Source organism: Lolium perenne, chromosome 3, assembly GCF_019359855.2.
Source record: "Lolium perenne isolate Kyuss_39 chromosome 3, Kyuss_2.0, whole genome shotgun sequence".
Lineage (NCBI taxonomy): Eukaryota > Viridiplantae > Streptophyta > Magnoliopsida > Poales > Poaceae > Lolium > Lolium perenne.
In genome coordinates this window covers 323,116,894-323,130,462 of record NC_067246.2, presented here as the reverse complement: position 1 = coordinate 323,130,462, position 13,569 = coordinate 323,116,894, and the positions used below count along the sequence as shown (strand labels likewise).

The 13,569-nt window shown below is 43.9% G+C and overlaps 2 protein-coding genes across 3 annotated transcripts; both read left to right on the top strand.

Annotated features, from left to right (window-relative positions):
- Positions 1-9,626: 9,626 nt before the first annotated feature.
- LOC127345690 (probable inactive purple acid phosphatase 16) lies at positions 9,627-11,156 on the top strand. Of its 2 annotated transcripts, none has more exons than XM_051372197.2 (4): positions 9,627-9,911; positions 10,018-10,471; positions 10,610-10,784; positions 10,863-11,156. In XM_051372197.2, the coding sequence occupies exons 1-4, from the start codon at positions 9,671-9,673 to the stop codon at positions 11,070-11,072; spliced, it is 1,080 nt and encodes a 359-aa protein (XP_051228157.1). In that variant the 5' UTR covers positions 9,627-9,670; the 3' UTR covers positions 11,073-11,156. The 2 variants fall into 2 exon arrangements, with proteins under 2 accessions (XP_051228157.1, XP_051228156.1); XM_051372196.2 differs by having other exon boundaries at positions 10,018-10,513.
- Positions 11,157-11,263: 107 nt separating this feature from the next.
- LOC127340373 (uncharacterized) lies at positions 11,264-12,364 on the top strand. Its single transcript, XM_051366132.1, has one exon. It carries the CDS (start codon positions 11,264-11,266, stop codon positions 12,362-12,364), a length of 1,101 nt encoding a protein of 366 aa, XP_051222092.1.
- Positions 12,365-13,569: the final 1,205 nt, after the last annotated feature.

Below are 13,569 nucleotides of genomic sequence, written 5' to 3'. Positions count from 1 at the left end.
AAGCATATGTAATGAATGCAGCGATAAAAAACAATGGTAATGACATGAGTAAACAAATGAATCATAAAGCAAAGACTTTTCATGAATAGTACTTCAAGACAAGCATCAATAAGTCTTGCATAAGAGTTAACTCATAAAGCAATAAATCAAAGTAAAGGTATTGAAGCAACACAAAGGAAGATTAAGTTTCAGCGGTTGCTTTCAACTTATAACATGTATATCTCATGGATAGTGTCAATGTAAAGTAATATAACAAGTGCAATACGCAAGTATGTAGGAATCAATGCACAGTTCACACAAGTGTTTGCTTCTTGAGGTGGAGAGAAATAGGTGAACTGACTCAACATAAAAGTAAAAGAAAGGTCCTTCAAAGAGGAAAGCATCGATTGCTATATTTGTGCTAGAGCTTTGGTTTTGAAAACATGAAACAATTTTGTCAACGGTAGTAATAAAGCATATGTATCATGTAAATTATATCTTACAAGTTGCAAGCCTCATGCATAGTGTACTAATAGTGCCTGCACCTTGTCCTAATTAGCTTGGGTTAACACTGATCATCATTGCATAACATATGTTTCAACCAAGTGTCACAAAGGGGTACCTCTATGCCGCCTGTACAAGGGTCTAAGGAGAAAGTTCGCATTGGATTTCTCGCTTTTGATCATTCTTCAACTTAGACACCCATACCGGGACAACATAGACAACAGATAATGGACTCCTCTTTTAATGCTTAAGCATTCAACAACAGTTAATATTCTCATAAGAGATTGAGGTTTTATGTCCAAACTAAAACTTCCACCATGATTCATGGCTTTAGTTAGCGGCCCAATGTTCTTCTCTAACAGTATGCATACTCAAACCATTTGATTGTGAAAACCGCCCTTACTTCAGACAAGACGAACATGCATAGCAACTCACATGATATTCAACAAAGAGTTGATGGCGTCCCCAGGAACATGGTTATCTCACAACAAACAACTTAATAAGAGATAAAGTGCATAAGTACATATTCAATACCACAATAGTTTTTAAGGCTATTTTGTCCCATGAGCTATATATTGCAAAGGCGAATGATGGAAATTTAAAGGTAGCACTCAAGCAATTTACTTTGGAATGGCGTAGAAATACCATGTAGTAGGTAGGTATGGTGGACACAAATGGCATAGTGGTTGGCTCAAGGATTTTGGATGCATGAGAAGTATTCCCTCTCGATACAAGGTTTAGGCTAGCAAGATTTATTTGAAACAAACACATGGATGAACTGGTGCAGCAAAACTCACATAAAAGACATATTGTAAACATTATAAGACTCTACACCATCTTCCTTGTTGTTCAAAACTCAATACTAGAAATTATCTAGACTTTAGAGAGACCAAATATGCAAACCAAATTTTAGCAAGCTCTATGTATTTCTTCATTAATGGGTGTAAAGTATATGATGCAAGAGCTTAAACATGAGTACAACAATTGCCAAGTATCAAATTATTCAAGATATTTTAGAATGACTACATGTAGCATTTCCCGATTCCAACCATATAACAATTTAACGAAGAAGATTCAACCTTCGCCATGAATACTATGAGTAAAGCCTAAGGACATATTTGTCCATATGCAACAGCGGAGCGTGTCTCTCTCCCACACAATGAATGCTAGGATCCATTTTATTCAAACAAAAACAAAAACAAAAACAAACAGACGCTCCAAGCAAAGTACATAAGATGTGACTGAATAAAAATATAGTTTCAGGGGAGGAACCTGATGATGTTGTCGATGAAGAAGGGGATGCCTTGGGCATCCCCAAGCTTAGACGCTTGAGTCTTCTTAAAATATGCAGGGGTGAACCACCGGGGCATCCCCAAGCTTAGAGCTTTCACTCCTCTTGATCATAGTATATCATACTCCTCTCTTGACCCTTGAAAACTTCCTTCACACCAAACTTCAAGCAAACTCATTAGAGGGTTAGTGCACAATAAAAATCCACATGTTCAGAGGTGACACAATCATTCTTAACACTTCTGGACATTGCACAAAGCTACTGGACAATAATGGATCAAAGAAATTCATCCAACATAGCAAAATAGGCAATGCGAAATAAAAGGCAGAATCTTTCAAAAACAGAACAGTCCGTAAAGACGAACCTGGAAGGGGCACTTAACTTGCTCAAACGGAAAAACTCAAAACTAATGAAAGTTGCGTACATATCTGAGGATCACGCACGTAAATTTGCAGATTTTTTTGATTTTTTTACAGAGACTTCTGCGCGAATTCGTGACAGACAGCAATGCTGTTTCTGTGCAGCAATCCAAATCTAGCATCAACTTTACCATAGAGACTTTACTTGGCACAAAAACATGATAAGAAGAGGTTGCTACAGTAGTAAACAACTTCCAAGACTCAAATATAAAGCAAAGTACTGTAGTAAAAACATGGGTTGTCTCCCATAAGCGCTTTTCTTTAACGCCTTTCAGCTAGGCGCAGAAAGTGTATATCAAGTATTATCAAGAGATGAAGCATCGACATCATAATTTGTTCTAATAATAGAATCATAAGGTAACTTCATTCTTTTTCTAGGGAAGTGTTCCATACCTTTCTTGAGAGGAAATTGATATTTAATATTACCTTCCTTCATATCACCGAGTGTGAGAAACATGTGTTGGATTATAGGATTGAGATTAACAAATTTAGTTTCCAACATGCGAACTAAAGAAGCAGCAGCAATTTCATAAGTAGGAGCAAGTTCTGCCAAGTTTCTATCTTCAAAATCTTCAGCGGTACTAACATGAGTGAAAAAATCTTCTATATTATCTCTTCCAATTATAGACCCTCGGCCTACCGGTATGTCTTTTAGAGTGTAGTTAGGAGGAAACATGATGAAATAAACAAAAGGTAAATAAAGTAAATGCAAGTAACTAATTTTTTTGTGTTTTTGATATAGAGAGCAAGACAGTAAATAAAGTAAAGCTAGCAACTAATTTTTGTGTGTTTTGTTTAAGTGCAGCAAACAAAGTAGTAAATAAAATAAAGCAAGACAAAAACAAAGTAAAGAGATTGGATTGTGGAGACTCCCCTTGCAGCGTGTCTTGATCTCCCAAGCAACGGCGCCAGGAAAAGAGCTGTTGCCGTGGGAGGCAATTCTCTGTGGTGTAGCTTTTCTTCAGTTCCCCGGCAACGGCGCCAGAAAAAGAGCTTGATGCGTGCAATTAACACACGTCCGTTGGGAACCCCAAGAGGAAGGTGTGATGCAGACAGTAGCAAGTTTTCCCTCAGAAAGAAACCAAGGTTTATCGAACCAGGAGGAGCCAAGAAGCACGTTGAATGTTGATGGCGGCGGGATGTAGTGCGGCGCAACACCAAGGATTCCGGCGCCAACGTGGAACCTGCACAACACAACCAAAGTACTTTGCCCCAACGAAACAGTGAGGTTGTCAATCTCACCGGCTTGCTGTAACAAAGGATTAACCGTATTGTGTGGAAGATGATTGTTTGCAGAAAACAGTAAAGAACAAGTATTGCAGTAGATTGTATGCGATGTAAAGAATAGGACCGGGGTCCACAGTTCACTAGAGGTGTCTCTCCCATAAGATAAATAGCATGTTGGGTGAACAAATTACAGTTGGGCAATTGACAAATAAAGAAGGCATAACAATGCACATACATATATCATGATGAGTACTATGAGATTTAATCAGGGCATTACGACAAAGTACATAGACCGCCATCCAGGATGCATCTATGCCTAAAAAGTCCACTTTCAGGTTATCATCCGAACCCCTTCCGGTATTAAGTTGCAAGCAACAGACAATTGCATTAAGTATGGTGCGTAATGTAATCAACACAAATATCCTTAGATAAAGCATCGATGTTTTATCCCTAGTGGCAACAGCACATCCACAACCTTAGAACTTTCTGTCACTGTCCCAGATTTAATGGAGGCATGAACCCACTATCGAGCATAAATACTCCCTCTTGGAGTCACAAGTATCAACTTGGCCAGAGCCTCTACTAGCAACGGAGAGCATGCAAGAACATAAACAACATATATGATAGATTGATAATCAACTTGACATAGTATTCAATATCCATCGGATCCCAACAAACACAACATGTAGGATTACAAAGAAACGATCTTGATCATGATTGGCAGCTCACAAGATCGAGCATGATAGCACAATTAGGAGAAGACGACCATCTAGCTACTGCTATGGACCCATGGTCCAGGGGTGAACTACTCACACATCAATCCGGAGGCGATCATGGCGATGAAGAGACCTCCGGGAGATGATTCCCCTCTCCGGCAGGGTGCCGGAGGCGATCTCCTGAATCCCCCGAGATGGGATTGGCGGCGGCGGCGTCTCTGTAAGGTTTTCCGTATCGTGGCTCTCGGTACTGGGGGTTTCGCGACGGAGACTTTAAGTAGGCGAAAGGGTAGGTCAGGGGGCGTCACGAGGTGGCGACACAACAGGGCCGCGCGGCCAGCACCTGGGCCGCGCCGCCCTAGCGTGTCGTCGCCTCGTGGCCCCACTTCGTTTCCTCTTCGGTCTTCTGGAAGCTTCGTGCAAAAATAGGACCCTGGGCGTTGATTTCGTCCAATTCCGAGAATATTTCCTTACTAGGATTTCTGAAACCAAAAACAGCAGAAAACAGCAACTAGCTCTTCGGCATCTTGTTAATAGGTTAGTGCCGGAAAATGCATAAATACGACATATAATGTGTATAAAACATGTAGATATCATCAATAATGTGGCATGGAACATAAGAAATTATCGATACGTCGGAGACGTATCACGCCATAATAATAATTTTTATGGAGCATATTTTTATGTGCGCCACAGATGCCATTTCTACCTATAATGGTTTTCCTACTAGTGAAAGCATCATCCAAAGGTTTTTGGGGCGTGCTGGACATTTTTTCTTCGCAGCCACGCACCCCAAAGACCATTTTTTTGTTTGTTGTACTTTAATTTGAAATCAATTTTGGCAAACATATTTATTTGTATGTTACGGTTAATAAATTTTTGTGTTTTCAAAAACCCTATAAAATGTATTTAGGGCAGCGTTTGAGGGACGTGGCGGGGAAACAACATCCGCAAAACACGTCCGACAAATGCTCGATCCGGCGCCGTTTTGGGTCACTTTAGGAGACGTGGCTGGAGATGCTCTTAGCCTACATAGATGATTTTGAGATGGAGCCCACTGTTTACCGTTTCCTTGCCTTGAACTGGGTTGCTCTATTTGTTCCGTCTCCCATTAGCTGGGCTGAGCTGTGGGCTGCTGCGCTAATATTTTCTAGTGGTGAGCCAACTGCCATCGGATGGGTAGCGGACAAACGAGAATCAACTACGTCCCCTGCAATAAAGATATGCAAGTTCTTGAGTTGTGAAGAGTAATCATGTGTACTTGGGTATCCTTGAATTTGTCAAGGGAGTTCAAGATCTATCGGTTCTACGGATCATGAAGGTGTATCGTGAAAGTTCGGGAAAACAATTCTCATCATGTGGTATCAGTTTGCTAGGTTGATCACGGTGCAGATTGCTTTGTTGCTCGGTTGTTTCTACTTAGTTGCCGTGTCTACCATTAGGTACGTCGCCGCCATGTTGTTGGTGCAGATCAAGTAGGAGGAAGTGGTCGGCAGAGTCAAGTTTCAAGAAGCCTTCGTTCATGCGGGATGTAAGGAGTAGTTGGTGTAGTCAGGCTGATCGCGAATTTGTTTCTGGTCGCATGGAGGCAGTTCTCGTTGTTGATTTCTTGCAGATCGTTCTGTAAGTTTTTGTATTCTCGATCGTCTTGTCCCTAGGAGATCGATTTCCGTGGGTAGCGTTGAGGAATCTAGATCGGATATTGCTGGCCAGAATAGTTTGGTACGTGATATTGTCTCGCGGGCCATATAGGAAAGGAAAGACTATTTTGCAAATGGTGCAAATCCGGCAAGACTCAAATATTCGACTTGCAACGCCACTTATGCTGTTGCTGTTTGTTCGTCGCGGAGTGGAAGAATTTTTTCTCTTCAAGGAGGAAGACATTGGTGTTTCAGAAGGGTGCATACTCAGGTGTTTTCAACTTATATGGATCCAAGGCGGATAGGAATTTGTTCTGTTTATTTGGGTGATATGTATGGTGCGCTTCAGTTGCATTTGGAAGGATACTTGTGTCTTCAATCAGGTTGATGGCGTCGAAGACCAAATGGCGCCAAGGACAAGTCAAGCTAGTCGAGAGGGAGGTTGAGGTGTGGAAGACTGGTGAGGCTTGAGGATGAACACCGGCGATGTTCTTATCTGATGCCTCCCTTTTTTCTAGCAGACCCTCACGCATTGGGGACAACGCTTCTTGAAGAAGGGGATGATGATATGGATATCCGGGCAGCCTGGTACACTAGGACAACCATTGATACGAGGATTAAGTCTAAGGTTGTACCATTATTTTATCGTAGTATTATTATTAGAGAATAATGTAGCCAGGTCATGTGGTGGGTCATCTAGGGTTTTTAAGTTGTGTCTGTTTGACTTGGGCCTATCCAAGTCGAACTAGGTTAGGCCCAATAGGGGCAGGCCGGCCACCTCTCCCTCATATAAGGAGATGGTGCGGCTAGGGTTAGGGTAGCTTTGGTTGAATTAAATCTTGTAATCCATAAGCTCAACACCAGCCCCGCGGGGTTGGCTCCATGACGGCGTCTCGGACGTTCATCTAGGTATCTATCAATAGAGATATGAGAGTTCTTGAGTTGTCAAGAGTAATCATGTGTACTTGGGTATCCTTGAATCTGTCAAGGGAGTTCAAGATCTATCGGTCCTACGGATCATCAAGGTGCATCGTGAAAGATCGGAAAAACAATTCTCATCAGTCCCTCTTCTCCAGGCTGCGTTCATCGCGTTGTTGGGAGGATCTACTACCCCGGGTTCTCGCTGTGAAAGATTGGGCAACACCCTAGGAGGATCTGCTGGGATCCCCCTTATCAACTACTTCCAGGGATGATCAGACAACTTTTTGATTTCAATGCATGCACATATAAACATCTTTCCTCTTTTGCTGTTTTTTATGCTTTATTTGTAATGGTACCTTCTGCAAAAAAATAGCTTCATGTCAGAATGATAAAAAAGCTTAGCATCTTTTATTTTACCTTTTCACTATTTTAAAGTAGGAAAAATATCTAAATTTAAAATGCAAAGGTTGTCTTATTTAAAACCTCAATCATCACATCCCCTCTATATGTCTTCACCCCTCGAAATGCGCTATTTTTACAGAGAGAAAGGTAGTAAATTTTATATTGTGGCATGCACAATATATTTTCGCTGTCGCCTACAAGCGTTCCTTTGTGCTCTAAAATGTAAGAAAATTTTCTTAATGAACAAGAGATTCTAGATTTTTGTTTATCATGCCAATGGAAAAGTATATGACATATTTTTAGGCATGTGTCATATGATTTTACAGTAAAATCTTAAGCATGTGTAACTGCATCGGAAAATCAACACCTTAATATGATCAACTTTAATCTCAAGATGTTGCAGACAGGTGTTAATGCTGTATTTTTTCTATCACATATCCCGCTGCAACGCGCGGCGAATCATCTAGTTGTTGAAAAGGCAGACGGACATGTTTTCCAAGCCGACATGCATGACAAGTCGTGCTATGGGAGTTATTACAAGTAAATTGAAAAGACGCTAATATCTTCGACAAAGACTCGAATGCAGGATGTCCAAGCCGATGGTGCCAAAGATCAGTTGTGGTGGAGGCATGGAGAGACTGACGTGGCCGACCGGAGACGAGCGGATAGAGCTCGCCATCGCTGTCACAGCGCAGAATCACCGCCTGAGTGTGAAGGTCCTTAATAGAAAACCAAAAGCGTCAAATTCAACAGTGATAGGATTATGACGAGTCAAAGAGAAAACTGAAATCAGGTTTTTCATAAAATTAGGAGTAATGGCAACATTACGAAGGTTAATTGGAAAAACGAAGCAGTAGGAAAAGAAGAATCACCAACATGAGTTATTGGTAAGGATGATCCATCACCAACAACAACACGAGAAGAGTTAGTGTATGAGATTGGAGACCACTAGTAGAAAAATGGGCTGTAGTCCCGGTTTGTAATGGGCTTTAGTTCCGGATTCGCAATCGGGCCTAAATACTCGACCACGTGGGCAGCGTGTGTCGGGGCAAAAACGCATCCAGGTGAAAAAAAATTATCTTTTATAATTTTTCCACTCCCTTTTCTTTTTTTTTCTCTTTTTCAGAATTTCTATTATTGCAGTTATTTGCCTAGTTTAGTCTCTAACTACAATTATCTCTAGTCAAATTACTTACTCTTGGTCAAACTTCCCGCTCGGTCACCCATCCTCCCACTACTCTAGCACTAGCACGCTTAAATTCCGAGTTTCCCCGTCCCGCATCTAAGTGCTTTGCGCGCATATATGTGATACTAGTATCATATCAATCCTATTAACTTGTTGGTCGATGTCACATTTCTTTATTATTGAATTTTAAATAATTTTTTTAATAAACAAAAGTAATAATGTAATAATAATCTTAAATAAATAAATAAACATTAACTTTTTATTTTGTATTATTTAATTTTTTTTTTTTTTTTGCCAAACCTAAAACCTAAAAATTTGAAAATCAAAAAATTATGTAAAAGTAATAGTAATCTTTATGCATGATGCAATTATTAATTTTAATTTTTTGAAAAATAAAAAATCCGTAATTTATAGCAAAAACTAAAATCTTCCTGTTTTCGTATTTTCATTTGGAATTTTGAGAATCTAAAATTTGGCTAACCGGGTAAACCCGGTGAGTTCGGATGTAACTTTTTCCCACGATGATTTTGATATATTATACGTTTTGTTCCGACATCGTGTGCAAAGGTTAATGCGGTTTTAAAAAAAAATAAACATTTTTTGCAAAAAAAAGTCAAAATTCGAATTTCTTAATTTCACCGAATAGTAGGTTGCATAACATACAAGAATCTGAAAACATTTTATTTTTTGAATTTTCTATCATTTTTTTGTATTTTACAAATGAAAAAAGGTGATCCAGGGGGGTAAAGTTTGCGTGGGGAGTAAAAAACTCGAAAAAACTTTTAGTCTCGGTTGGGGACATCAACCGGGACTAAAGGAACCAACCGGGACTAAAGAGTCATGCGCCGACCGCAGCCTGCCATAGCCCTTTATTCTCGGTTGGTGTTACCAACCGGAACTAAAGATTTACCCTTTAGTCCCGACTGGAGTATTATTCCCGGTTCAACAGCAGAACCGGGACTAAAGATCCAATTAGTTTCGGGTCAAACTATTTGGAGACTAATAGGTTGGTATGAAAGCCCTCTTTTCTACTAGTACCTACATACATCCCGTATCTCTAGTAATCCAGGCGCATATTCCAGCTAGCCTCTCCCGTCTGCTAAAAAACCTAAACGGCACTGTCACTTGGCGTAACGCAATTATGCAGGTTGCTGTCTGTATAACCTTTCTGCATTTCCTTTGCCATACGAACTTGACCGGATGAAACGCCACGTACGTAATGTGTACTTCTCTATCGACTGTTAATGTCCCAGCAGTAGTTGCAGAGGCAGCGTCATGGCACCCACAATCTGTCCTCTTTCTGGGAGCTTTCTATACACAGATACTACGTATTGGATTAGATCTGCTGCCACATCCACGCTTGACGCCACCAAGAGCGCGCCAAAATGCGGCGGTTGCAGTACCGCCTCGCGGCTATCCTCGACGCCCTACTCGCCGGCGTGCTGGCTTTTGGCGCCGCGGGGCACCGGTCGCCGGCGCCGCTGCGGTTCGCGCCGGAGGGTCGCTTCAAGGTGGCGCTGTTCGCGGACCTGCATTACGGCGAGAACGCCTGGACGGACTGGGGACCCGCCCAGGACGCCGGTTCCGACCGCGTCATGGCCGCCGTGCTCGACGCCGAGAAGCCAGGTAATAGTCCGGCCGGTGGCTGCCCCTATTCCAGCATGCAGTAATTTCTGCAGAGATTTAACTTTTCTCTGAGAATTTTCCCTCTCCGTCACTGAATTAACCGCAGACTTCGTCGTGTACCTGGGCGACCTAGTGACCGCGAACAACGTGCCGATCGCCAACGCGACCCTGTACTGGGAGAGGGCGACTTCCCCGACCAGACGCAGGCGGATTCCATGGGCGACGGTGTTCGGCAACCACGACGACATGGCGTTCGAGTGGCCAATGGAGTGGTTCTCCCCTGACGGCGTCCCGCCTGTGCACTGCCCACCATCAGTCTCGGATTGCAGCTTCCGAGGGACGCCGCGGGTCGACCTGATGACGACCGAGATCGATCGCGACGGCGGCGAGCAGGGGCTGTCGCGTTCATCGGTCGGCCCCGAGAAGCTCTGGCCCGGCGTGTCCAACTACGTCCTGCAGGTGATCTCGCGGGAGAAGGAACAACACCCTGCTCTGCTCATGTACTTTCTTGATTCCGGTGGTGGATCCTACCCGGAGGTCATCTCCGACGCGCAGGTCAGGTGGTTCCAGACCCAGTCTCAGTTCCTCAATCCGGATGGAAGGTCAGAAGAAACTTGCAACAATTCTTAATGTTCAACATCTGACGTTCTGAATTTCTGATGTTGGCATTGCTGGTCTCTTGCATTGTGGAACTGCAGGATTCCTGAGCTGGTCTTCTGGCACATACCGAGCATTGCGTACGCCAAGGTGGCTCCAAAGGCCAAGAGTAAGATAAGAAGGCCATGTGTTGGCTCTCTGAACAGGGAAGGTGTGGCTCCGCAACAAGCTGAATGGGGCATGATGGACTCTCTTGCCAAGAGGCCATCGGTCAAGGTAATCGCACTTGCGGTTAATTTGGATGTCTGACTGATGATCATATCTTGTGATGTTAATAACTTACTTGTATTTTAGGCGATCTTCGTGGGGCACAACCACGGGCTGGACTGGTGCTGCCCGTATGACAAACTCTGGCTGTGTTTCGCACGGCACACGGGGCATGGCGGATACGGTAGCTGGCCGAGAGGATCCAGGATAGTTCAGATATCTGAAACCCCGTTCTCTGTCCAGTCCTGGATCCGGATGGAGAACGGGACGACGCACAGCCATGTCGTATTGGGCTAGATCGATCAAGGTAGGTAGGATTCAGACTCGTTTGCGTTATGATCTGTTGGATTTGCAATGGGAACCTTTGGTGCCTGTGTTGGAGCTCGAGACGAATTCGATTTAGTAGCTTGCCCCGCCATGACAACCAGAACATAGAAACGTGCGATCAGATCGTGTGCTTGAGAGTTTTTCACTTCGACGGCGCCGCCATGACGACCAGCCTGCCGGAGGAGCTACACCTCGAAATCCTGAAGCGCCTGTTGCCGAGCCCCCAGGTGCTCGCCCGCGCATCCGCCGTCTGCAAGGAGTGGCATCGCGTCGTGAACGACCCTGTGTTCCTCCATGAGCTCTACCGTGCGCGCGGCGGGGCACCAGTCACCCTCGGCTTCTTCCACAACTTCGACGACCTCCACCGGAGGTTCGTGCACGTGGAGGCGGCCGGCCCTGCGAAATTCGCCTTCGACTCCATTGATCACAAGAAGAGGAAGTGGCAGTTCTTCGACTGCCGTCATGGCCGCGTCCTCCTCCACGACAACTGGGACACGTTGCTGGTGTGGCAACCCATGACCGGCGACCACCACCTCGTTTCATACGAAGGCCCCTTCAGCCTCGGCGGAAGGCATACTGGTGTTGCACTGACCTGTGAATGTGCCGCGGACGATGGTGGCGATGACCGGGGCACGCCCTGCAACTCCAGCCACTTCCGTCTGGCCGTCGTGTCCAACCACATGAGAACAGATTGCTTGCGCGCCAGCGTCTTCTCCTCCATCACTGGTAAGTGGACCTCATCACCGGTGCTACCTCTGGCAAATCAGATCCGTCCGGAGCCCTGTGTCATCGTCGGCAGAACCTTATACCAACCGTTATTAGACTATCTCGTACTCGAGTTTGATACGGACAACCGGACCCTAACCACTTTCGAACGGCCAAACTTCGGCCATGTCCGACTATTCAAGGCACACGGCGGCGTGCTTGGCCTTGCCGGGGTGCTGGGTTTCACTTTGCGTGTGTGGGTACGCGACGCGGATGCTTGGGTGATGCGCAAGACGGTGGATCTCAGCAGGATTCTCCCTAGTCTGTCAACGCCATCACAGAATACAGACTATTGGTTTACCTTGATGCCGCCGGTGAAGATCATCGGGGTTGCCGATGGGGGCCATGACCTATTTTTGTTGACTGCGATCGGCATATTCTTGTTTTGTGTCAACTCGATGGAGCTCAAGATGGTGCACGAGGCTAGTCCCAACATGAAGACCGTCTACCCTTATGGTGCTTTCTATGTCCCACCTACTACTCGCACTCCCACCTAAAAGTTGCAACTTAGCCCTAGAGTATTTGTTATGTTTGCCTCCTATGTTTATTGATATACAACAATATATAAGTTAGCTTCATTCTCTGTTACAATAGATTTGCTTTATTTCCTTTATCTATCTAATCGACTTTTCATGTTTTACTAGAGTATCAGTGTCACTGGCTCTCCTCTCTTTCTAGTAGCGCTAAATTACAAAATAGTTAGTTTACATCTCTCTCATTTCCGACTGCGCCCAAAGTAATATGCATGAGCCCTTTACTTTTATTTCACTCGAGGTCGAGAACCGTGTTAAACAGATCCTTACCAGGGTAGGCAATAAATTGTACTTTTGGTGCCACCTTGGGATTACAAAGATGAATAATAAATTGTTTGAAAAAAGGCATACTTCTAATGTGAGTATCCTAAGTATGTGTCTGCATGCATGTTTGACAAGAGCCACAACGAGAGAGTTTTTTGGGATTTCTTTTTAGGAGGATACAAGAGTTTTGGCTCCATTTAAGAGGATACAAGAGGATTCATATTTTTTAAATAAAATATATTTTAAATTGTTCATATAAATTATGATCGGTTTTCAACATTGCGCTCCTCGAATCCATGGAGCTCAAGAAGATGAACGAGGCTACACACAACATGAAGATTGCTTACCCTGATCGTTGGATCGCTCTCACCCTCGTACATTTCTCTAATCCACAAGAATGCCACCCACCTGCGCGTGTCCAGAGATACCGCCGGCGCGCCAAAATTGTGGCCCGCCGGCGCTATATTACCATCGGTGCCCCTATTTTATGGGGATATGGATCAACCAGGTCCTGAACCTGGGCAGAATTTGGAGCCTCCCTTACTGCCAGTGCACCACCTTACTGCATGCGAACTTCGATAAAGAAGTTTTTTATATAAGAATGTATCTACGGAAAACTTTACATCCAATTTAAACCGGTTACGTCCGCTTAGTAATTTTTTAGTTTCCCCAAATTCAAAAAGGAAAATGTTATTTTTCCAAGTTTTAGTTTTTGATTAAAAAAAAACTGCCGACGCACAGGCATAGTGGTGCGCCGGCGGTAACCTAGCGTATATATAGAAAACAACCCGATGGCCTCTTCTTCTTTCTCACTTTCTCTCCTCCTCCTCCTCCTCCTCATCCTCCTTCACCACCACCTCCTCCTCCTCATCCTCTCCCACTACCACCACCTCCTCCTCCTCATC